Below are 26,553 nucleotides of genomic sequence, written 5' to 3' on the forward strand. Positions count from 1 at the left end.
GGAATTAACCTTTGCAGTAGGAATCCTCAGAAGCTTAAGTGCCTCACGAAAAATACTGGCTACCCTGAGCTGGGCGCAGTGGCGCACGCCTGTAGTCCCAGCACTCAGAGGCAGAGGCAGGCAGATCTCTATGAGTTCGAGGCCAGCCTGGTCTACAAAGTGTGCCCAGGACAGCCAGGGATAATACAGAGAAACCCTGCCTCGGGAAAAAATACTGGCTACTCTAAGGTGAGGAAGACACTTCTGTGTGCTGCTTCTTTGCTTTGCTACAAACTTAACTTCAAAAACAGAAAGAAACTATTTCTGGTAAACGCAAAGTGCTCCATAAATGTTTATTATTATTTTCATTGTTGCTGGAGACACCATCATACCAGCGCCCCCTTCCACAGTGTTTCTAGGCCTCCTCCAACCTCAGACACACTGCCACGCACACAGCTTTGCTGCTGCCACTCTGTGTAACAACTGATGGCTTCCACAGCTCCTCCAGGGGACCCGCTCTAAGAAACACAGCCCCAGAGCCACGGCCCCAGCTCTTTCAAAAGCCATTTCCTGCTCCATTGGCTCAGTTCCTCTGGGGTGCTGTTCATTGCTTGCGGGCTTTTACACGTTATTTATCACTTCTCAGGTGATTGTTTTGCAGGCAAATGTGTTGCACGTTTCCAGAGGGCAGGTGTAGAGGACTTTCATATCCAGCAGGGAGCTTGGTTGTGTGTAGGACTCTGTAGGCAGTGCTACCCGTCCCAAGATCACAGCCTCCTTGGAGTAGGGTTACCACTTAGACAGCTTTAGCTCTGAAAAGTCAGAGGCCCAGGACTCATCTTTATCCAGGACAAGGAGACTATCTGGGGATTGGTCACAGTAATACTATCCACATGTACTACACACACACACACACACACACACACACACACACACACACACACACACTGTTATTCTTTTATATATATATTTATTTATTATGTATACAGTGCTCTGGCTGCATGTACATCTGCAGGCCAGAAGAAAGCATCAGATCACATTCCAGACAGTTGTGAGCCACCATGTGGTTGCTGGGAATTGAACTCAGGACCTCTGGAGGAGCAGTCAATGCTCTTAACCACCGAGCCATCTCTGCAGCCCACCACTGTTATTTTTATTTATTTATTTATTTTTCTATTTTTTGGTTTTTTGAGACAGGGTTTCCCTGTGTGCCCTTGGCTGTCCTGGACTCACTTTGTAGACCAGGCTGGTCTCGAACTCACAGCAATCCTCCTGCCTCTGCCTCCCGAGTGCTAGAACTAAAGGCATGTGCCACCACGCCCGGCATACACCACTGTTATTTTTAAAGAAAAAAAAAATCAATCGTACCAACAAAGACCCAGAAGCCAGATGTAGGAATGAAAGGCTGCTAGCTCAGTGAGACAGAGACAGCACTCAGCTGACCTTCCTACTCAGCTTACATCCCATAAGGAAAAAGCTTGTCCTACTCTGCTCACGCCCCCCCCCCCAGGAAAAAGCTCGTCCTACTAAGCTCCATGCCCCTCCTTTCTGTTTACTTACTGTCAGTTGCTTTTTCAATCACCTCCTGACCTAGGGTTAACTTTATTTAATCCTGTTTATAGAAAGCTCTTGGATAAAAGGTGTGTGCTAGAGCTTAGCCACATCACAGCTACTTGTCTACAATAAACAGAAAGTTCTTGGATTAAAGACTGAGTCATACCACAATTAGAAACAGGTCTTTTCAGTTCACAATCTCAGGACTCACAGTGTGAACCAATATCCTACACCACACCACACCGCACCATACCACACACACACTTAATTTGAACTTTACAACACTTTAAATTTTTTGGTTTTTATTTCATTTCAAGTGCTTTTGCCTCTGTGTGTGTGTTGGTGTGTCTGTGTCTGTCGGTGTGTATGCCACTTGCATGCCTGGTGCCCATGATATCTAAAAGAGGGTGACAGGTCCCCTGAAACTGGAGTTAGAGATGGTTGTAAGCTGCCATGTGAGTGCTGGGACTGAACCTGGGTTCTCAGATCCTTACATTTTTATTTTTATTTTGTGTGTATGCCTGTTTTGCCTGCATGTATGTCTGTGCACCATGAGCATGCCTGGTGCCTGGAGATGCCGGGGGAGGTCATCAGATGCCCTGGTATTGGAGTTACAAATGGTTGTGAGCTGTCATGTGGGTGCTAGGAATCAAACCAGGGTCCTCTGGAAGAGCAGCCAGTGCTCCAAACCACTGAGCCATTTCTCCAGCCATCCGTGGAGATACTTTTATAAGGATCCTGTTGATAGATGCTGCCCTTCCCAGCTTATTGAAAAGAAAGAACAATTCAGGAGGCGACCATGGCTCATGTCTGTAATGCTGGCAATCCAGAGCTGAGGCACGGTCGCCACAAGTTCAAGATCAGCCTGAGCTTCTGGATCAGACCCTGTCTCAAAAACAAAACAAAACCAACACTCGGGAGGCAGAGGCAGGTGGGTCCCTGTGAGTTCAAGGCCAGCCTGGTCTACAAAGTGAGTCCAGGACAGGCAGGGATACACACAGAGAAACCCTGTCTTGGAAAGAAAAAATAAAATAAAATAAAAATAAAATAAAAAACAAGAACAGAAGGAAAAGGAAGAGGAAACAAAGGAGGATCTCAGAGAGGCTAAGAGTTTTCTAGAATTTTCTAGAATTATTCAGCTAGCAGGTAGCAGAGCTAGTTTCAAGGTTTCAGACCCTTTCATACCATGTTTTTGGCAACAGAAAACATCTTTCATCGTTTCCAATACCTCATACAACCAAGGGCAATAAGCAGTTTATCATAACCCATATCCCTGCAGGAGGAGACCCTCAGAGCTCAGTAATGCTGTCCCATACAGACAGGAGGGAACTGAGAACAGGACCGGGTTGGCCTTCCCTTTCAGGAATTTCTTAGCCACGATGAAGCACAGCCTACAGCAGAGCTACAAGCTGCGGCTCATGCAGTGCTTCAAACAAAATACAGGCACCTAATTAAGTACAAACAACCAGTCAAAACATCTAAGACTTTCAATCTTTGAGGTTTAGACTCTGCCAAGAGAAGCTAAAGTTTTTATTCATTGACACCCAAGTCCAGTTAAGCCTCAGCAGCGATTTAAGAGAGTTGAGTGTGATGGAGCATGCCTTTAATCTCAGCATTCAGGACACCGAGACAGGAAGGCCTCTATGAGTTCAAGGTCAGCCTGTTCTTCAAAGCAATTGAGTTCCAGGCCAGCTAGAGCTACATACATAGTGAGACCTTGTCAAAAACAAAAAGTTGCGGGACGGCGGTGGGGCACGCCTTTAATTCCAGCACTTGGGAGGCAGAGGCAGGTGGATCATTGTTAGTTCAAGGCTAGCCTGGTCTACAAAGCGAGTCCAGGACAGCCAAGGCTACACAGGGAAAGCCTGTCTCGAAAAACCAAAATCAAAAGAAAATAAAACAAAAACCAAAAAGTTAAGGCCTTCTAGAAATTTGGCTCAAGATGAAAGCAAGTATTTGGCTTGCAATAGAATGAGGTAATCCAGACCAATCTTTCGGTCTGAGTCCCTAAAACCCCCACCTTCAGCGTGACAAGGTAGGAATGGAAGTAAGTTGCCACTGGGAGCTCCAAGCCACCTGCCACTCTCTCAGAGTATCTGATCGCTTGCCATCAAGCACCATGCGTACAGGTGTCTAATGAGCCCTCACTCCTGTAGTAAGCACTGTACAGATATTAACCCATTTAATTCTCACAAGAACGGAAAGGAGCACTCCATACACCGTCGTCTGTCTAGAGAAGAAAAAGATGCTGATGGAGCGAGACCTATAAGCTGAGGAGAGTATCTCTAGAAATAGCCAGTTTAAGGCAGGGGAGGGGGAGGGAGAGGGGGAGGGGGAGGGAAAGTGGGTGGGGCTCAAAACCAGCAGCGCCTTGCACTTTTTAGGGACTTTAGAGTTATTTATAAAGGATCTTCCCTTGGCTCTTGGTACCATCGTATACCAGGTGAGGTGACTCACCCAAGGTCACAGAACTAGTGAGAGGTCTGGCACAGCTTTGCTGCCGCCTGGACCAGGAGCAGACTTTCAGACTCGCCAGCAGCTCGCGAATACCCCAGCTCCTGGGTACCCCAACCTTTCCCTCACAGGCTGCGGGCGGTGCCTTTCTTAGAGGGGCGGAGCATATCCCGGCCTGCGGGTCTGGGAGCTGTCCGCGGTGCTGAACGGTCCCCGCGTCCCCGCTCGCCTAGTCGCTCGCGGTGTCCCGGGTTCCCTCCTCAGCTCCCGGCCAGGGCCAGTTCCGATGATTCGGCTGCCCGCAGGGTGCGGAGGCCAGGCTCCTGGGGCCCCCCGAGGTCCCGGGGCTCCCCTTCCCCCGCCTCAGCCTCCAGCCTCCCCTCCCCCCGCCCCGCCCACGGCCCCTCCCCGCGCGCCCCAGGTCCCTCCCTTCCCCCTTATCTTTCCCGCCCCCCGCCCGCTCCAGCTCCTTCGCCAGTTCCGGTCACGTTGCTAGGTGTTTACGCCCGGAGCCCGCCCCGGGCCCCACGCCTCTGCGCCCCGGAGCCCCCCGGAGCCCCGGAGCCCGCGCCCCACAGCCTCGCAGCAGCTGATGGCGCCGCAGCGCCGCCGCACGCTGCGGATCCCTGAGCGCAGCTAGCGCGGGGGAAGAGCTCTTCCCGAGACCCAGCGAGGCCCGGGCCCGGCCCGCCGGCTTTCGGGTCCGCAGGTGAGGAGGCCGGGCGGTGGGCGTCGAGGGTGGGCGCTGGCCGGGCGGCCGGGGTGATGAAGGAAGCGCCCGAGCTCCGGCTCCGCCTGGAGGGGCTGCGCGGGGTCGGGCGCCGCAGCGCGCGGGAGACGGTCAGAACACCGGCTGCTGGCAGAAGTTGTCCTCCGCCGCCAGACCCGGGCCCTTCCGGGCGCTGGCGGGGAGTCCAAAGCAGTCCGCACCACCGCCTGCCACCTTCCACCACTCTGCCACCGTTCTGCCTGCTCTTCGTGTCCTGGCTGTTCCATCTCTTACCTATGTTCTATGACGTCCATAGCCATCACCCCGACCCCCGAGCCACAAGCTGCCTCTAGGAGTCAAATTCGAGGCACCAACTGCAGAATATCGAGGTTGTCAGTTTTTCCTGACCCCCCACTCGCATGTACCTGAATCCTCAGCAATGCTGAGATTAGGGCTTGTGGGATCTTTGGTAGAGCCGGGAGCTAGAGTTGAAGGGTGTTTGGGAGGAGGGACTCTGGAGTGCAGAGGATCACAGGTCCCTGGAGAATGTGTCTCCGCCACCAGCCCCCACCTTGCAGACAAAGTCCCAGACATTTGTCAAAGGCCACATCTCGGTTCCAGACTTGTCCTCAGGAGAGCCAAGGGCTTAGTGGGGGTGGCAGAGTAATTATTTTTTAATACGTGTGCTTACTTGCCCTGGTGATTCCCAGTAAGACTCAATTCATTTTCTCTGCTCCACTACTGGCTGTGTGGTTTGTTTCCTGCAAGGAATTCCCAGAGTCCAAACTGCCGGCAGGAAGACTACAAGAGAGGTCAGATTTCTGGGGACAGAAGCTGGGTAGAGTGTAGAAAGCAACGGGATGGCCGTGGTGACTGGGAGAGCAAGAGGTGAAATCCGAAAAAGGAGTTTAGCCTGCAGATGGAAAGTGTGGCTGCCCTGAGAGAGCTCCAGAGTGAGTGCCTCAAAGTGTCAGTCACTACATTTCTGTGTGTCAGGCAAAGGGCTTTGCCTCCCTGAGGTCCTGTGTCTTCATCTCTGGAGTGGATGTACTAATAGGACCATCAGTGCAGGTTTAAGATAGTTAATGGGTGGCCGGGCGTGGTGGCGCATGCCTTTAATTCCAGAACTGGAGAGGCAGAGGCAAGCGGATGCCTATGAGTTTGAGGCCAGCCTGGTCTACAAAGTGACGACTCCAGGACAGCCAAGGCTACACAGAGAAACCCTGTCTCGGGGAGCAAGAAAGGGGTAGACAGTTAATGTGTAAAATGCTGTCATCAGTGCCGTGCTGAGAGTTGAGATGTGGTAGTGTTCTTGCCTGTGCCTTCAGGCCTGGACTTAGAGAGGCTTCCGAGATCTGCTCTCCTTTAGCCCTGGGCCTCTGAGTCAGATGGTGAAGAGGAGTAATGACTGCAAAAAATAAAGAACATATCGATTCATGTACTTGCTCATTCATTACTCTGTCTCTCCCAGCTCATATATCAGCTTTGGCTATAAGAAGCACCCAGGCGTGGTGGTGTGGTGGCGCACCCCTGTAATCCCAACGCTCAGGGAGGCTGAGGCAGGTCGATCTCTGTGAGTTTGAGGTGTTCAAAGTGAGTCCAGGACAGCCACACAGAGAGACCCTGTCTCAAAAGAAAGAGAAAAAAGAGAAACAAACAAATGACAACAAAAAAATAAGTTTGTTGTTCACATAGAAACAAGGAGCCACGTATTCTTTTTTCTTTTTTTTTGAGCCACGTATTCTTAAAGAATATTAGGAATGGTACAGAGACATTTTGTTGACCAGACAGATGTTTTCAACCCCAAAGAGAAAAGAAGCTCTAAGGACGAAATTGTAACTGGGACAGGACGCCAGGCGCACGCCTTTAATCTCGGCACTCAAGAGGCAGAGGCAGGTGGATCACTGTGAGTTTGAGGCCAGCCTGGTCTACAAAGAAAGTTCCAGGACAGCCAGGGCTACACAGAGAAACTCTATCTCAACCTCCCTCCACCCCAAAATAAAAAGAAACTGGGACAGGGCAATCAGTCAAGGCATGAGGCAGAGCGTACTGAAAGCTCATGTGACCTGAGAGCAGGAGCTCCCGGCTGCTAGGCTGGCCAGGAAAGATGGGGCAGAAAATAACTAGAGAACACAGAACAGGCTGAACGGTGGGGCAAGGAAGGGTTTAAGCATCTCAGGGCAATTGCGCATTCATCTAGGCATGGTGGCATATGCCTACAATCCCTGTGTTAAGGATGCTGAGGCAGGACCACTGCCATGCATTGGAGGTCAGCCTGGGATACTTGGTGCATTCTGGTCCATCCTGGACTACACAGTGAGACCACTTAAACAATAACAGCAGCAAAAATAGTGATCGTAAAGTACTTAGTTAATAAAAAATAGTTTCAGGCCTTTGGCTAGCAGGCATCTTTTCTTATGCAGAAGTTTCTTACAGGAAAGGGGCCTGGAGAAAGATCTTAGGGTCTAAATGCAGAAGACAGACTGGGTCTAACCCCAGATTGCAAAGTGGGATGAGAGAACTACAGCCCCAAGATTGTCCTTTGACTGCAACATGTTCCCATGGTGTGAGGGAGCCTGTACCCCCCCCCCAAACTCACATACACACACATTGTACATGTGCGCACATGTGCAATAAAATGTCTTTTTTTTCCCCCTCAAAATCATTAAAAGCAAAGACAAGTGACTGGCGCTGTGGCATACGCCTGTAATCCCAGCACTCAGGAGGCTGAGGCAGATGGATCTCTGTGAGTTCGAGGGCTGCCTGGTCTGGTCTACAAAAAGAGTCCAGGACAGCCAGGGGATTGTTGCACAGAGAAACCTTGTCTCGAAAAACCAAAAGGGAAAAAGAAAAAAAAGCAAAGAAAAGCAACCCAGCAGGTATGCTGGGCATACATACATGCTTTTGGTTTTTGGTTGTTTTCTTGGTTGGTTGGTTTTTTGAGACAGGGTTTCTCTGTGTTAGCCTTGGCTGTCCTAGACTCACTTTATAGACCAGGCTGGCCTCGAACTCACAGCGATCTGCCTGCCTCTGCCTCCCGAGTGCTGGGATTAAAGGTGTGCGCCGCCGCGCCCTGTGTGTGTGTGTGCAGTGACAGACTTTTTTTTTCATCAAGCTACAAAATTAACACGAGAAAGAAATAGAAATAGGAGGTGTAGCAAAACAGAAGCAAGGCAGACCTTGAGGTGGCCAGGACAGTAGACAAGAGGCAGAGGATGTGAGGTTCAGGCATCTGGGTTCAGGGAGAAGACAGAGCTGGCAACACCAGCTGTCTCGGCAGCTGCTGCCGCCTGCCTAGACAACACCTAGGACACAAGCCTCTGGTGCCCAGCGGTTCTAGGACCACATGTGTGTCATGAAAACCTGCTGTTTTCCTGCCTCAGCCCTTCTGATGTGTCCACCTCCTCACCTCTCCAGACAATCCACACAATAATGTCTAAGAATGAAGACTGGCCAAGATCGTTGGTGACCCAAATTTCTGCCCTAAGAAACAAGAGCAGCCTGCCTAGCTGAAAGCGAACGGCCCAGCCCATCCGGGAAAGAACAGAAACAGCTGGTTGGCTCAGCCTCCTGGGGCCAGCACCCAGGCTCCAGAGCTATGTGGGAAGGATTTACACCCTTCACAGCCACTTGCGTGGTAGTGAGTGGGAACAGACATTTTTCTCTCCCTCCTTCCCTCCCTCCTAGGGTAGGCCCACACACCTTCATCCTACAGGCATGCACACAGCACCCACACAGATGTGAGAAGTCAGGAAAAGGCATGCAAGAAAACAACACTTGGGATGTTGTTGCTTATTAGAACATGTGTGAGGCCCTAGAATCACAAGCTCTTACATGTGAACTTGGGGTGCACACAAGCCCGTTCTCCCCAATACAGACATACAGTTTCACAGGCTCATCTGTCTCCTCTGTTAAACCCAGAATATTAGGTAGCCTGCCTGACACCTGTTCTTAGGGATGTCAAACCTAATTGTGTCTGTTTTGATCTAGTGAACCTGCCCTCAGTTTATGAACTCCTCCAAATCCACTCACTGGTATAATCTGCAGATATTTTTTTAATTTTCATTATTATTGTATTATTATTATTGTTATTGTTATTATTGTTATTAATTCACATTACATCCCAATCATAATCCCCTCCCTCTTATCTTCCAGTTCCCACCTTCCCTCCCTTTTCCCCTCTATTCCCCTCCCCTAGACCTCTGACGGGTGGGGTCCTCCTCCCCACTGTCTGACCGCAGCCTATCTGGTCTCATCTGGATAGCCTGCTTCCCCTTCCTCTGTGTTCCCACAGAGCCTCTCCTCTAAGGGGCAGTGATCAAATCACAAGCATCAGAGTTTTTGGCAGCCCCCCCCCCCCGCCCGCCCTTTCCACCGCCCATTCTGCAGATATTTACCGAGTGACTTTTATTTGCTGCCACACTATGCTAGGCACTAGGAAACTGGAGAAAAACAACAGCCCTTCATCTTGTGTTGCTAATGGTCCAGCAAGGGAGACAGACAGTAAACAAATGTGCCTGGGAGTTCATGAAAGAATAGCACAAAGAGCCGGGTATGGTGGTGCACGCCTTTAATCCCAGCACTCCGGAGGCAGAGGCAGGTGGATCGCTGTGAGTTCGAGGCCAGCCTGGTCTACAAAGCGAGTCCAGGACAGCCAAGGCTACACAGAGAGACCCTGTCTCAAAAAACCAAAAAAAAAAAAAAAAAAAAAAAAGAATAGCACAAAGGATGAGAGTGGAAAGTGATGGAAGTTTTTTGGTTGGTTGATTGGTTTTTGGTTTGGTTTGGTTTTTTGTGTGATCAGAGAAGGTCCCCGAAGAAGCAACATTTGAGAGGATATAATCGAAGGGAGGGAATGGGCCGTGAGGTTAGGCTGTTGAAAGTCACCCCTGGCAGAGAAGACAGGTCATACAGAGAACCCCAGGCAAGTATGCTTAGAGCAGGGAAGAGGCCAGCAGAGGGAGAAGGAACGAGAGCTATCCACCAGAGGCAGGTTGTGCAAGGTTTGATTCGGACTTGGACTTTTGCCCCAGTGCCGTGGCACACACCTACAATCCCAGCACTGTATGCGCAGAAGCAGGAGGATCGCAAGTTTGAGGTCACAAAGAAGGACAGGCAAGTGAGAGGGCAAGTGAGAGGGCTCAGCAGACACGGGCACAGCTTCAAACCCTAAAAGCCTCAGGTCAGTCCCTGGGACCCGCCAGGTGGAAGGGGAGAATCGGCCTCCTGCAAACTGACCTCTGACCTCCACACACATGTTACCGCATGTGTAATAAATAAGCAAATGTGATTTTAAAAAGAGAGCCGGGCGTGGTGGCGCACACCTTTAATCCCAGCACTTGGGAGGCAGAGGCAGGAGGATCTCTGTGAGTTCAAGGCCAACCCGCTCAAAGAGAGTCCAAAAGAGCTGGCCAGTGGTGGCACACATCTTTGATCCCAGTACTGGGAAGACAGGAAGTTCTCTGGCCAGCCTGGTCTCCAGAGTGAGTTTCAGGACAGCCAGGGCTACACAGAGAAACAAAAAAAAACCAAATGGGGAGAGGGGGCTGGCAAGGTGCCTCAACAGTTAAGAGCACTGGCTGCTGCTCTTGCAAAGGACCCAGGTTCAATTCCCAGCACCCACACGGCAGCACACAACTGTCTGTCACTCCAGTTCCAGGGTTTCTTGACACCCTCACACCAATGCACATAGAATAAAATTTAAAATTTTAAAAGTGCTAGAGAAATGGCTCAGCTGTAAAAAATGTGTACCAAGTTCAGTTCCCAGCATCAGCATCCATATCCGACAGCTCACAACTGCCACATTTCAGCTTTAGGGTGTCCAACAGCCTCTTCTGGGCTCCACCAGCACCAACACATTCACAAAGACACATGCATATACAAATAATTAAAAACAAATATTTTTTTTTAAAAGAAATCACTTGGGGTTTGATGTGTAATGGGGATCACTGCAGAGTTCTGGGTTGAGGACAGGGAGATCTGGCAGCCTTACATTTCTGCAGGCGGAAGCAGAAAGCCAGGTCTTAGGGAACAGCAGCGGTACCAGAGGGAAGGTGGTGGCTTGGGCTGTGAAGATAATGCCAAGGGATGGAGTTGAGATAGTTTATCATGTGGCCCAGGCTCGAAATCAACTCAGGACGCTCCTAAGTGCTGTGATTACTCACATGCGCTACCACTCTCAGCCAGAGGGGACCTACCCTTAGACGAAGAGCTGCAGGCAATCAATGGCTGCCAAGAGAGGGTAAATCAATCTTCTCTACTGATGAACCCCATAATAAGTTATCCAATCCTGAGTGATCAGCTCTACACACACACACACACACACACACACACATACATATACATACACACACACATACACATACACACATACATATACATACACACATACATACACACACATATACACACATACATACACACACATACATACACACACATATACACACATACATACACATACACACATACATACACACACATACATACACACACACATACATACACACATATACACACACATACATACACACACACACATACATATACATACACACACACATACATACACATACACACATACATACACACACATACATACACACACATACATACACATGCACACATACACCCACACAGAGCTACACTAAATGGTATATTTGTAGTGGGGGTGGAAATGATGTAATACAGTACTCAGATAAGAAATTATAAAAAAAAAATTTTTTTTAACCATTTAATTAAAAAAAAAAAAAACAACCCTGCATTTCAGGCCTTTAATGCCAGTACTCGGGAGGCAGAAACAGGTAGATCTCGGTGAGTTCCAGGATAGCCAGGGCTATGTAATCAGAGACCTTGTCTCGAAAAAGAAAGCAAAACAAAAAAGAATGGCTGGGTGGCAGTGGTGGCCACAGTGGCACATGCCTTTGATCCCAGCACTCAGGAGGCAGAGGCAGGCAGATCTCTGAGTTTAGGGCCAGCCTGGTCTACGTGCTGAGTTCCAGTACAGTCAGTTGAGTAGGAATTGTAACTACATCTGCAAAACCCTTTCTTTCACCTTGTTTTTTACTGTTTTGTCTTGGTGTTTCTCCTGCAGTGTGTTGTTGTTGTTGTTGTTGTTGTTGTTGTTGTTGTTGTTTTTAGCTTTTCAAGACGGGGTTTCTCTGTGTAGCCTTAGCTGTCCTGGAACTCACTCTGTAGACCAGGCTGGCCTTGAACTCACAGAGATCCTCCTGCTTCTGCCTCTGAGTGCTGGCATCAAAAGTGTGTGCCACCACTTCCCTGCTACAAAAACTTTGTCATGTTTATCACTCTATCCTGTATCAAAGCTAGTCATTGGCAACAGTAGACTAATGGATGGGTGAGTGGATGGATGGATGGATGGAAGGAATAGTAGACTAAGTAAGACTTAGCCTACCGCACACAAAGTTAGACAGAGAAAGAAAAAAAGGAGTATAATACTGGTAATATATACATATTTTTTTTGTTTTGTTTTTCAAGACAGGGTTTCTCTATGTTAGCCTTGGCTGTCCTAGACTCACTTTGTAGACCAGGCTGGCCTCGAACTCACAGCGATCCACCTGCCTCTGCCTCCCGAGTGCTGGGATTAAAGGCGTGCGCCACCACGCCCGGCAATACTGGTAATATTTTGTACTAAACACTTTTTTATTTTGTTGGCTGGTTGGTTGGTTGGTTTGAGGTATTGTCTAGTGGAGCTCAGACTGGACATGAACTTACTACGTAGCCCAGGCTGACCTTGAACTTCTGACCCTCCTACCTCTGCCTCCCTGAGTGCTAGGATTGCAGTCATGTTCCACCATACCTAGCTAATACTTCACATTCCTTGTCTCATTTCATTTCCACAGCTGTTCTAGGGCTGTTAGTATATTTACTTACTAAAAAAGTATTTTTATTTTATTTTGTTTGTGTGAGTATTTTGCCTGCATATGTGTCTGTATACTTGGAGGCCGGAAGAGAGAGTCAGGTCCCCTGTAACGAGTTTCAAATGGTTGTGAGTGCTGGGAACTGGGTCCTGGTGCCCTGGAAGAGCAGCAAATGCTTTTTTTTTTTTAAACCACAGAGCTGTCTCTCCAGTCCTTTTTCTTTTCTTTTTTTTTTTTTTAATTTTTTTTTGTTTGTTTTTTGTTTTTTGAGACAGGGTCTCTCTGTATAGCCTTGGCTGTTCTGGACTCACTTTGTAGACCAGGCTGGCCTCGAACTCACAGCGATCCACTTGCCTCTGCCTCCCGAGTGCTGGGATTAAAGGCATGCGCCACCACGCCCAGCCCTGTCCAGTCCTTTTTACCTCCATTTTATATCAGGAAAAGATCACCTCCCGGAGGTTAACTTTCTGCACAAAGCCAACACAGAGGAAAGCTGAAAGAGCCAGGATTCAAAATCAGAGCTGTTTCCAACATAAACACTGGCTACTTTCTTTGAATTGAAGAAACTGAGCAGGCACACACCTGTACTCGCAGGTCCCTGGGAGACTGAGGTTCTAGGATCACGTGACCTTGTAAGTCTGAGACCTCTCATTGTAACCTAAAAAGACCCCATGTCAAAAACAAAGTCAGCTGGGTGTGGTGGCGCATGTCTTTAATTTTAATTCCAGCACTTAGGAGGCAGAGACAGATGGATCACTGTGAGTTCAAGGCCAGCCTGTCTACAAAGTGAGTCCATGGCTACACAGAGAAACCCTGTCTCGAAAAACCAAAAATAAATAAATAAATAAATAAAATAAAATCCATGGGACCCTGCTTCAGAAAACAAGCAAACAAAGGAAGTCTTGGCTAGAGATCTAGGTGTGCTCCACCTATGAGCTGGCCTATTACTTCAGTGTCACTAAGTTTGGAGTAGTCTACAGGGCTGGCTGGGGGAGTGGTTGGTGGGTGTGTGTAATTTCTTTTTTTTTTTTTTTTAAGATTTATTTATTCATTATGTATACAGTGCTCTGCCTGCAGGTACACCAATATGCCAGAAGAGGGCACCAGATCACACTGTAGATGGTTGTGAGCCACCATGTGGTTGCTGGGAATTGAACTCAGAACCTCTGGAAGAGCAGACAGTGCTCTTAACCACTGAGCCACCTCTCCAGCCCATGTAGGTCATTTCTTGAGCATACATGTGATCAATAAGCATCCAGTGCTCCCCATAGGCCAAAGGGTTGTCCTGTGCTGAAATAAAAGGACTGCTGGGTTGGGCTAGTTGGGGCAGGAAAGAGAGCCAGACAAGAGCCTATGGAATTGAGGTCCTCCGGTGAACCTGCTCCGAGTGACCCTACAAAAGAAAATTGCACACAGAAGATCTGTCCGTCTTAGCGGTCCTCTCGCGCCATTCATAGAAATCTCCAGATGAGGTGGGTCCAGGTCCTTCAGAAGTTTAAGGAGAGCCCAGCATGGTGGTTCATGCTTCGATCTCAGCACTTTCGAGGCAGAGGCAAGAGGATCTCGGTGAAATACAGGCCAGCCTGGGCTTCATAGTGAGTTCCAGGACACCCAGAGCTACATGGTGAGAGAGCCTCTGTCCAAAGAAAAGAGTTTAGGAAGAGGAACTTGTGATGTAAATTCATAGAGTAGTGCTTGCCTAGCACATGCATGGTGCTGGCAGGCAGATCTCTGTGAGTTCAAGGCCAGCCTGGTCTACAGAACAAGTTACAGGACAGCCAAGGCTACACAGAGAAACCCTGTCTGATGGGGGAGGGAATATGTCTTTGTTTTAATCCCAGGTGTGGGGATACGGGGATGTGTCAGACTGTGGGGCAGCGGACTATGATTTACCTCACGCTCTACCGGAAGCGTGCTTTTGCCAGTAGTAGATGGTTTCTGCGATTGTGTGACATTTGGAATTCTGGGAATTTTTCAGAGGGTATATAAATGCTAGAGCCCCAATAGGCGTGGTTGGTGGTTTTTCAGGGGGCATCGCTTGCAGTTTGTCAGTAGTCATGCTCAGAGAAGAAAGACATTGGTTTCAGATATAGGTATATATCCCTCTCTCCCTCTCCCCATCTCTTATCTAGTGATAGAGGGTGAAACTGAGGGGAAAAAGGATGGGTAAAGGAAGATCCCACAAAGTAGCAAAGGCCAGCTACAAGCATAGAAGAAACAAGAAGAAAGAAATTAGATTCAGGGCTGGGGAGATGGCTCAGAGGTTAAGAACACTGCCTGCTCTTCCAAGGGTCCTGAGTTCAATTCCCATCAACCACATGGTAGCTCACAACCATCTATAATGAGATCAGCAGGCACACATACAGGCAGAACTTTGTATACGTAATAAATAAATAAATAGTTTTTTAAAAAAAGAAATTAGATTCAGAGATCTCTTTCTCTCCCCTCTGTCCTTCTCTCTCTCTCTCTCTCTCTCTCTCTCTCTCTCTCTCTCTCTCTCTCTCTCTTATGTAGTGATAGGGGCTAAAACCAGGGGATAAAAGATGGGGAAAATAACCTACAAAGTCACAAAGGCAAGCTACTCTATCGCCCAAAATAAATAGGCAGCTTAGGGAGTGACTAGCAGGGAAGACATTGGACCCAGAGCCTTGGCCTCCACCTTTGCTTTTCCAGCATACTGGCCATCATGGAAAAGTCGCTGGGGAGCGAGAAGGCGGAGCTGCTACTAGTCTGACCATGAGTGGGATTCAGGTGCATGCTTCTCTGTCCCCACGTTTCCTCGGGGACATGACATGGGTCTTCTCATCCTGGCCCTGTTCCTCTCTATAGACTCCCCATCCATCCTGTGAGCCATGCACAGCAGTGCACACCAGTATCCGAAGCACTCCAGAGGCAGAGATGGAAGTGTGGAGAGTTTTAATTTATTTATTATGTATACAGTATTACTCTGCATGTACATCTGCATGCACACCTGCATGCCAGAAGAGGGCACCAGATCTTATTGTGAGTGGTTGTGAGCCACCATGTGGTTGCTGGGAATTGAACTCATGACCTCTGGAGGAGCAATCAGTGCCCTTAACTGAGCCATCTCTCCAGCCCAGGTGTGGAGAGTTCTAAGCTATCCTGTACTACCTATCGGGACCCTCCTCCCCTGTGAGGTCCCCCTCAACCCCTTAGAGAGGTCGAGCCCCACGTGACACATCTAATGAAGGCTAGACCCAAACTCATCTGGCTGTCTTTGCCAACTTCTGCTCCATTTGTTTGCCTGCTGAGGGGCAGAGGAGGCAGGAAAATGTCACCGGCACCACCATTCCCACAGGCCTCTGCTTCTTCGTCTGTTAAATGGGAGTGACCACCTCCCTGAGGACGTGCTCACTCACAGTGCTCGAGAAAGCTAGTAGAGAGAGCTGAGCGTGGCAGAATCCTCTCTCCCTAGAGGCAAGAGGGTCTAGTGCGAAGGGCACCGCAAGGGATCTGAAGGAGAGGCAGGGCAAATGGCCTCTGAAGATGGGGTTTCACATTGTCTTCCACCCAGGTGGGGCCCAAGCCTGGGTTGCCATGGATACCGTGTCCCTGGAGCATCAGATCCAGAGCGTGCAACGCCACATCAACTTCCTGAAAAAGGAACAGATGGCCTTGCTTCGAGACCTGCACCTGGAGATCCTGAGGCTGCAGAAACGCTGCTCAGGTGAGACTAACACTGACCCCACCCCCACCCCCAGGTGACTGGAGAGAAAGCAGTGGTCGGAATCCCCATCGTCCGTTCCTCTAATGAGGTGCTCTCCCCGAGTCCCTGTGAGCCTAACACCAGTTCAGTCGTGTCTCTTTCTGAATGAGAATCAGGGCTTGGCGTGGAGTGAATTTCAGGTGTGAGCTGAATGTCACAGGTCAGGACTGGAATCCTAATACCACCGGGGAAGTAGCTGGTGATCTCCAGGCTAGCCTGGGCTATGTGATACCCTGTCCCTCACCCTCCTCTGCTCCCCACACCTAAAGCATTTAAGGCTGAGGACCCTGTTGAGATGGTGGGTGAGACTTCGAAGAGCCAGTTCTATGGGGATTCCTGTCCTCCTCGAGTCACGGTCACTGAGTACTGTCGTCCTTCGGGCATGGGGAAATGCACGGGGCCAGTGGATAACAGGGAGACAGGGCAGCGTTCTTACAGTGGTGTTGTCTTGCTTGGTGTTGTTGGAGACCTTGCCCAGCATATACACAAGGCCCTGAATTCTGTGCCCAACATCACCCATGTAAAAAATAAACATACATCGGAGAGTAAGGAGGCCATCAGGAGCTCACCAGGATGATGGAGAGTAGGCTGCTCTGTCCCAGGAGTGAGCATATCATCTCCCTGGAGGGCAAGTAGTATGCAGGCAAAGTGACAGGCGATGGGGGAAGAAGGGAAGAAACAACTGCAGATAAATGGGCCAGCATAGCAGAGGCCAGGAAGTAGCATAAAGCTGTGCTTTAGAAGAGACTGTGAGAGGGCTGGAGAGATGGCTTAGAGGTTAAGAGCACTGATTGTTCTTCCAGAGGTCCTGAGTTCAATTCCCAGCAACCACATGGAGTCTCACAACCATCTATCGTGTGATCTGATGCCCTTCTCTGTCCTGCAGGTGTACATGCAGACAGAGCACTGTATACATAATAATAAATAAATATTTTTAAAAAAGAAGAAGAAGAGACTGTGAGAAACTCAGCACCAGGCATGGTAACACATGCCTGTAATTTCAGCACTCAGGAGGAGGCAGAGCCCTGGCTGTCCTGGGACTCACTCAGTAGACCAGGCTGGCTTTAAACTCAGAGATCCATCTGCCTCAGCCTCCTGGGTACTGGGATGGAAGGCGTGCGCCGCCACCACCACCACCGCCACCTGGTTCCATGTTCTTCATCTTTACCTGGCTTTCCAGGCAGCCTGCCCTCCTGGGTCCCCCTTCAGTTCCTTCCCCTGTCCCCTCTATCCCCTCTGCTCTCTCCGCACCTCCCCACTGGAAGGACGGCCTGGTTCAGTCATCTCAGCCCCCAGAGTGGCAGCTCCAGACAAGACCACAGTTATTTTTATCCTCTTAATCAATAACCAGGAGGCTGCAAGCCCAGGCTCACCTGAAAGCCAGGGGGACCAGAGGGCCCTCTGATCCTGCCTGTTTATGTTGTCATGGGAACTATGCTGTGTCCGGAACGGAAGCACCTAGGTTCTCAGTATCAGGAAAAAAATAAAAAATAAAAACAAGAAATGAGAGGATCTGCAATAAGATTTTTAGTCTGTTTTCCTCTGATATTGTCACTGCGATGAAAAAGTGGCCTCCGGGGCTATCCACTCTCTGGGGAGACAGATGGCCAGGAGCCTAGCTTAGGATGAAGCAACTGGATCTGTGTGCAAAGAGGCTGAGTCAAGACTGCTCATATTCTGTGTTAGCGTGAGAAGCGGAGTGGGTCATTCGGGCCTTCTAGGCCTCAGTATCTCACTCTGGGCAACTGACAGGTACAGCACCTTCAGAAAATGGCACAGTTGCTGGTTTTAATCCTGGCCATGACACTAACACATATATGACGCTTTTTTCTTCCTTCCCCTAAGTCTTGGTTTATCACTTCCATAATAAAGAAGTTGGGTCCTGAGGTGCCCGCTTTTAATCCCAGCACCTGGGAGGCAGAGGCAGGCAGGTCTCTGGGGATTTGAGGCCAGCCTGGTCTACATAGTGAGTTCAGGACATCCAGGACTATACAGTGAAGAGGAGGAGGAGAAGAAACAGTAGAGGAAGAGAAGGAGGAGAAAATACTAAGTAAATAAAACAACTGAGACATCCATTGAGCTAATGGCGTAACAGCCTGAGCTGGAAGAGCTGAGTGTGGTGGCTCACACCTCTGATCCCTTCATTTAACAGGTAGAGGCAGAGCAGGGAGTGGTGGCACACGCCTGTGATCCCAGTACTTGGGAGGTGAAGGCAGGGGGATCTCTGAGTTTGAGACCAACATGGTCTACAGAGTGAGTTCTAGGATAGCCAGGGCTATACAGAGAAACTCTGTCTTGGAAAACAAAAAGAAAAGAAAAGAAAAGAAAAGAAAAGGTGAAGAACATTGGGTTTGGAGGTAGAAGTAAGTTCTGGATTTGCAGCACAGCCTGGACAATGACAGGCGCCCCTGCACTTTAACTGCTGGCCTAGCCCTAGGCTAAATTCTCTATTTTTTTTTTTTCTCATTGCATTTTGGCATCAGCCCCTTGTAAGAGGGGTGCTGCTTTGTTCCTGTTTTCCAAATGAGAAAACTAAAGCTCAGAGAAATATCTTTACTGAGCCAGGGTCCTACCATGTGCTGATTTCATAGAATACTTATGTAACCTACAAGGATTCACATCAGAATATAGGTACAGAGTGATTGGGAGAAGCCAGTGTGGCGGTGCACACCTTTAATCTCAGCACTCAGCAGAGGCTGGGTGAGCTCTGTGCGTTTAAGGCTGGACTGGTCTATATAGTGAGTTCCAGAACAGCCAAGACTACATAGGGAGCTCCCATCTCAAAAAAACAAAACAAAAACAAACAGAAAAAGGATGATGAGGGAGGTGGGGCCCAGCAGGGCTCGTTTCCAAGCCCTGTGGTTAATGGTTGAAAGAAATCAGGCCTTGAGAAGTTAGTGGAGATCCAAGGTCCCTCAGGCCATTTCATAGGCCTTGGAGGAGGGGAGAAATTAGTCCCCGAGAGTCCTATGGGTGGAGGCATCAGAGGCCTCCCAGTGGCCCCAGGGAGATGGTTCAGACTCCGGCCATAGCTAAGGTACTCTCTGTGTCCCAGCAACAAGTGGTCTCCCCAGAGAAGACACTTCTAGCAAAACCCTTGTCCCTCAGAGCATCTTGAGGGGACCAGAGCGGGCCAAGGGCACAGGCCTGCCTATGGAGGTACTGTTGCCAGTATTCCCAGAGATGTGCTCAAGCCTTCAGGTGCTGCCCAAGATGCCCTATGACTCCGGCTTCCTTCTGTCCTTCACCCAGCCCACCATCCCCAGCCATGTCCAAGCCAGCAGTGCTAAGCATTTCTGTATCACCAAGCTGGAAACCCCTGATCTCTCCTTGTTTTGAGCTCTGGGAGTTGAGGGCTGAAAATAGTGATCAAACAGTTGCCCTGAGAGATGGGGCATTGGGGGCACCAAAGAATACCGCATCCCGGAAGAACTTGTTCCTATGCCAGTGACCTTGGCAGATGGCATTCCTCAGCTTGGGTGCCCCTGAGGAGCCCCTCCCCTGCAACACCAAACTAAAGCCTGGTCCAGCTTCCACCACTAGGTGGCACTGTCCCCCCTAGGCCCTTCTTGAATGGTAGCCAACTGGGATTTGGGAAACAACAGGGATCTTCAGACAGGAATACAGGTTTAATACTGGCCATGAAATTAGTGTCTCCGTGTTCAGTTTGGTAAAAAAAATAAATAAATAAAAAAAATAAAAAAAAATAAAAAAAACTTCCTTCAATTTCTGTTGCCCCTCCCCAGAAGCTCTGGGCACTGCGGCATTGTCAATTAACTAAGCTTGCATGGGTCAAAGCCCTGTGTACCAAGAGTGCCCCACAACCATCCAAAATGGTGGCACATCACCCTTAGGAAAGGCAGATATCCCCTGAACAAACCAGACTCTTCTGCCCGCAGAGGTGGTCTCTGGTCCCAAGCCTAGGCACAAAGCCTTTGCTGGGAAGATCTCTGGGCTTGGAAGCCCCAGGCCCAGGGATATAAAGTACCTATGGGCGGTGGTGCAGATGGTGTGTATGGATCTGTCCTTCCTCTCCCTGAGTTGTGACTTCCTGACGTGCCACCTATGCACGCAAACTCCTCTCTTCTCTCTTCCCCAGAACTGACCCATGACCTGGAGATGAGAGAGGTCCAGTCTCACCAGCAAGGTAAGAGAAGGTTGTGAGCTGTGCTGGGAGGGTGCACGAGGCCCAGTGGAGTTTCCCCGGGCCTTTTTTTTTTTTAATGCCTTGTATGTTATTATGGGAACGGGACACACACATGTGGAAGTCTGAGAATTCCTGGAAGTCAGTCAGTTCTCTCCTTCTACCGTGTGGGAACACAGGGATCAAACTCAAATCATCAGGCTTGAAGGCTAGCTCCTCGGCGTGCTGAGCCATGTTGCTGGACCAGGGTTTGGTTTTGGTTTTGGTTTTGGTTTGGTTGGTTGTTTTGAGATAGGGTTTCTCTGTGTAGCTTTGGCTGTCCTGGAACTCTCTTTCTAGACCAGGCTGGCCTCGAACTCAAAGAGATCTGCCTGCCTCTACCTCTCAAGTGCTAGGATCAAAGGCGTGCACCACCGCCACCCGCAGATGGACCAGGATTTGATTTTTTGCGATAAGTTCTCAAGTAGCGAAATCTGGCCTCTAACTCACTATGTAGTCAAGGATGGTCTTGAACTCCTAAACCTCCTGCTTCTGCCTCCAGGAGCAAAAAAGGAAGATGCTCAACACTGACCCTTGGCTTCTACACACTGTCATATACAGACATAAACATATGCACAGACTGCACACACGCAAACACACGAATATCATAATGAAAATGTTAAAGTTTTTTTTTTCTTCTTAAGTCTTACTTGGGCAGGGAATTGTGGCACCCATCTTTAATCCCAGCACTTGGGAGGCAGAGGCAGGCAAATCTGTAATTTCTAGGCCAGCCTGATCTACTTAACAAGTTCCAATGGATCTCTGGCTACATAGGAGACCCTGTCTCAAACAAATGAAAAGCAAGGAGGTGCTGTCCCGGAAGCCCCAGTTCTGAGCGACAAGACCAGCTTGAGATGTAGCGTAGGAAAGGGAAAAGGCAGCTGGGTAGCCTGGAGCTGGCTGCTCCAGCTACCAAGGTTCAGAGGATGCTGGTGGAATGCCAAGAGGGGCAGGGGTGCCTGGGTCTTCAGCCAGTTCCTTCATTGTAGTGTATCCAATTCAAGGTGGCCCTAAGCTACACAATGACACCCAGGACCATTTGTTTTGTGTTGAGTTACTGCCTCACTCTGTAATCCCACATGACCTAGAAGTCACTTATGTAGACCGAGTTAGCTTCGAGTTTGTGGCCAGCCTCCAGCCTCAACCTCTCAAGTGTTGATGTTACAATCATGAACCACCAGAAGTTTTTTTGTTTTTTGTTTTGGTTTGGTTTGGTTTGGTTTTTTGAGACAGTGTTTCTCTTACAGTCCTGGCTGCCCTGGTCTCACTTTGTAGAGACCGGGTTCCAGGATTAAAGGCATGCACCACCACACCGAGCTACCAGAAGAATTCTTAAGAACTGACAGATCAGCCAGGTGCAGTAGCACACACCTATAATCCCAGCATTCAGGGAGGCAGAGGCGAGGGGATCTCTGTGAGTTCGAGACCAGCCTAGTCCACAAAATGAGTCCAAGACATCCAAGGCTACAAAGAGAAACCCTGTCTCAAAAAAATAAAAGAGAGGGCCGGGTGGGGGAGAGTGAACTGAGCATGGAAGGCTGGGAAATCTTGAGCTGTGAGAATTCCTATGATTGCTTCCTGCACCTGAAGATCAGCTAGGGCACACGGGACCTCTTAGACGTGCCCTTATTTTGTCCACGTCTTCCTATGGCACTCGTGGACACTTACTTCCTGGTGCCTCTGTGCTTGAAGGAAGGGGACACTCACTCATCCCTGACAGGAGCCATGACAAAAGACACTTTCACCACTACCAGCTTTCCTCTGGAAGAGCTTTTGGGAGTTACCAGAGCTCAAGCCACTGCTCTGTAAGGAACATACCCCCTTTGGCCTGTGAAACCCCAGGCTACAGATGGGGATGAGCCCAGCAGGAGGAAGGGGTCCTCAGCTCTGACTCTGCATCATCACCTAGAGAGATCTCAGCAGCACCGCTTCTAGGACCAATTCCAGAAGTTATGCATTAGACCAGTTGGCAAGAAGGACTCACAAAACGGGGTGTGTGCTCGGTGAAGGGAAGGACACCCACCACCGCCTCCTGGGCACACCACCTCCCCTTTCTCCAGGGGAGGGACTGTTCATCCTAGCTCTCAAGCTTTCCCTGATGATATCTCATCCCCCTTAGAATCAGAGCATTAATTTGGCTTTCTGGCACATGTCACACTGGCAACCCTACATTTGTTTATGGTTTTTTACTACGCTGTGCTACATGCTTGGTGAAAACATGGGCCCGACACAGAGTACGGAGACCCAAGGCCCAACAGATTGCTTACGAATAAACGCTCGATCTTTGGCGTTTAAGCCAAAGAATCAAACGCAGAGAATAGACAGGAGTATAAGGTCCCCAGTGGCTGAATTTTGAGGCGGAAAAGCAGAAGTGGCCGATGAGCCAGCTGGTTATGTTTCAGGGCTTTGGGGGCGGGAGGGGGAGCCATCGCCTCGTTATTCTCCCTTCTCCACAGAGGAGGTGTCCCGGGAGCTGGAGATCAAGTGCCGCGAGCTAGAGTCGCAGCTGGAGGCGCGGGCGGCGGCCAACGCGGAGCTGCGGCGGGAGGTGGCGCAGCGGGAGGCGCTGGTGTCAGCTCTGCGCTGCAGCCTGCGCTCGGAGGAGCGCCGCTTTCTGGAGGAGCTGAGGCGCCGCAGCCATCGCGCCACGGTGCTGGGCACCGAGCTGCAGAAGCACACCGAGGCAGCCGCCTACCTCTCCTGCCAGCTGCATGCCGCGCGCCAGAGACTGCAGGCCCCGCGCTCCGGCGCCGCTGCCGCCGAACCCCGGCCCCGCCGGCGCGCACAACGGGCCCGGCGCCCTCCGGAGGCGGCCGCCAAGGGTCCGGGCCGGGACTGGGCGGCCTGGGAAGACACCGATCCCATGCCGGACCCTGCCCTCTTCCTCTACCCGCGGAGGCCCCCGAGGCCCAGCGCGCGTGGCCTGCGCCCTCTACCACGACAGGAGCTGCCCGACCAAGACACCCCACACCCCCTGCCACACCAGGAGCCCCGGGACCAATGTAGCCCGCACCCGGGGCCCAATGAGAGCCCAGCCTCCACGCCCAGCGCCCCAGGGGATCCTGAGTAGGCGCTGGGCAGGCAGTGGGTGGCATCGGGCAAAGCAGGCCTGGCCGGGCAAGATCAGGGACGGGGCGGAGTCCAGCCGTCAGATCCGCCCCAGATCCGCCACCCTCTAGAGCTGCCCCCGCTTGTGAGTTTTCCCGAGATGAGTTGCCCGCTCCGGAGAGGGAGCTCCTTTGCAGAGGGAGCGCCAAGGGATCGCACCTTTTTTTTTTTTTTATGGTGGACTGGCAGTAATGAGCCTAATCTGGGTCCCACCCTGCCCCTGAGAGATGGAGGGGTGGGGCCTGGTCTGTCCCTGGAAGGCTGACAATCCCTTGTAGGGCAGGAGAAGGCTGGGTCTGCCTACAGGAAGGAACACGGTGACTCTTGGCATCGCTAGGCCTGCAAGCTCCCCTTCCCTGCTTTCTCCCCACCCTCCAGCCCTGCCCAGCCTTTTGCTCGGGAGAGACAAGCTTAGGAGCTGGCTCGCGTACTCGGAAGTAGCCACTCCCCACCCCACTAAGTCCTTGAAGGTGAGCACAGAACACTTTAGAATCTATTTTACAAGTCACGTTCTCTTAGAGCCGCTGCGTTCCTGGTGGCAGTTGACTTACAGAAAACAAAGACCCTTGGAGCGAGTCATGGGAGAGAAACTGATTGGTTCTTCCCTGGTCTGCCATGGGGGGGGGGTGCATAGTGGAGGGGAGGCACCTTACAGACTTCCCAGTCCAGTTGTAGGTGCTAATCTTGCCGCTGGCTGCACCCAAAGGCCGGAAGCAGGGCCTGGCTTCTCAGAAGTGGCCAGCTGTCCGTAGAAATTTGGTTTGGGGGGTGGGGGGAGGAAGTGAAGCCTGGTTAGTTCTCGGTGGTGCCCAACCCTGGAAAGGCCCCTAAGCCTGTAATCTGATGATGATGATGATGGGGTGGTTCTGTGCTCCCCCTCTTAGTTGGGAGTGGCAAATGGAGAGCAGAATGTCTCACCCTTCTTTCCAGTTCCCCCCACTACCAAAGGCAGGAAGCTTCAGTCCAACTCATAGGGGAGGGGCCATGCCACAGCCCCCCACCCACCCCTCTTGGTTTGACCTGCGTTGAGTCCTAAGTGCCTGTGAGGTCTTCTCTGGGGCTGCTGAGGGAGGGATGCCTGTCTTCACTCAGACACTGGGCCCCTAGCAGGTCCTGGCCCTGGCTAAGGCACCTCACTGTGTGTGTGTGTGTCACCCAGAGTCTTGAGGTGAGCACAGAGTCGGTCTCTGTAGTTGACAAACTTCTTCAGTTATGACCACCAGGAAGAAAAAAGAACTCCTGGCTCATGTCCTTCACTTTGTAAGAGGAAGCAGGAATTCTGCAGGATGCAGAACACGGTGAACACATTCTAGCCTGGTCCTGTGCACAGACCCTCCTCGCCCTCCCCTCCCCCGAAGGGCAGCAGAGGCCACTGAGCAATAACCAAGCCTGGGCTGAGCTACCTCGGTCCTGGGAGTTGGATGACAGAAGTAAAATCCTGGGGGCCCTCGTAGGGCCCCGGCAGCTACCCCTTCAGTCCAGTGACCATACCTGTACGGCTTGTCTCCCCTTAATTTTCTGTGACCCATTGCCTTGTGCTGCCACCCTCTCCATCTGGAACCTGCCTGTGTGAGAGACTCACTCTGCTCCCTTGGAAGTGCCCAAAGGCCAGTGGGAGGGTAAAGGCCTCTTTCTTGGGGTACCTGCACAGACCTTCATCTCTTACAATCATACTTTTGGGGCGAACAGGGTGACTTTGTTACGTTGATTTTTCTAGAGAGTCCTTTCTCGTCCATCCACCCACTATAAGCCATAGCTACCCCAACTAGCTTCCCTTTACACTGTAGCAATAGCTCTTGTCCTTTGCTCTTCTGGGCACCCAGGGGCGTTCAGCTGGCCCCATCACACCCCATCCCCAGGGATCCGACAGGAACCTGCCTGCCTTTCCTCAAGTGACCCTGTCAGCAACCTCCCAAATCCTGTTCCTCTTCTGACAGACAGAGATAACTATACTTAGCTGTGAGGTGCTTGGAGATCTCCCAGATGAAAGGGTGTAAGAGCCTCTGACTGCCAGTGGAGATCTCGGGGTGGGGGGGGATAATGCGACTCTTCCATTAGCGAGGGAGTGATAGGGAGGCCTAGGCAAATACAGGGTTCTGGTATTAACAGTGTTCTCCCGCCCCTTTTCTCTTCTGGAAATAATGGAAGGCTCCCTTCAGTGGCCTACAGGCAAGGACTCCCTCAGCCTCCCAGTCTGGGAAAGGCCCTGCCTTTAGCTCCCTCTCCTTCCCTTCCTAGACCTGGCTATAAGAATCCTGAGGAAGCAGAGGTGGCGCACACCTTTAATCCCAGCACTCGGGAGGCAGAGGCAGGTGGATCACTGTGAGTTCGAGGCCAGCCTGGTCTACAAAGTGAGTCTATGACAGCCAAGGCTACACATAGAAACCTTGTCTTGAAAAAAACCAAAAAAACAAGAATCCTAAGGAAAAGTACCAGCTACAGCCCAGGGATGACCCAGTGGGAAACTGAGTTGGTTCTTGTGGGCATGTAGAGTCCTGAGGGAGAGTCCCACAATGCAAGCGTAGACAGACTCAGAAGGAAGAGGAGCTGCGCTGGAGTCCGACACTCTAGAGCCATCCAGAAATGGGTGAGCAACGCAGTTTAAGGTCCCTGTATCCTTGCCATGGCAACCTGTTCTTTGGGGAGCCCATCCTGGGCCACGATGGGGCAGCTCATCCTTGTACAGGCAGCAGGATGGAGTCATCCTGTGTGGAGGCGAAAGGGAAGGAGGGCAGAAGGTGTGGAGCATCTTCTCATTTGGGGGCCCTTTCACACTGCTGTGCCAGCCTCAAATGGGAGACATGCAGGGCAGACGGAGCCTGCTCCAAATTCTCTGTTGGCTGCGCTTTTTAATCCAATGCTTTTCAGAGTTGTATTCACTCACCCACAGAAATAGAGCCCTTTGCTTTAGGGGGTGACTGTCATATGCCTTATTCTTAATAAAAATGTTTGGAAAACA

General features: G+C 50.5%; 1 protein-coding gene across 1 annotated transcript; it reads left to right on the forward strand.

Moving 5' to 3' along the window:
- Nucleotides 1-4,366: 4,366 nt before the first annotated feature.
- Nucleotides 4,367-26,553, forward strand: CCDC92B (coiled-coil domain containing 92B). Its single transcript, XM_084802854.1, has 4 exons — nt 4,367-4,696; nt 16,112-16,264; nt 20,403-20,450; nt 22,943-26,553. Exons 2-4 carry the CDS (start codon nt 16,135-16,137, stop codon nt 23,554-23,556), a joined length of 792 nt encoding a protein of 263 aa, XP_084658980.1. The 5' UTR covers nt 4,367-4,696; nt 16,112-16,134; the 3' UTR covers nt 23,557-26,553.

The sequence above is a fragment of the Acomys minous genome, assembly GCF_964271855.1.
Source record: "Acomys minous genome assembly, chromosome: 12".
NCBI lineage: Eukaryota > Metazoa > Chordata > Mammalia > Rodentia > Muridae > Acomys > Acomys minous.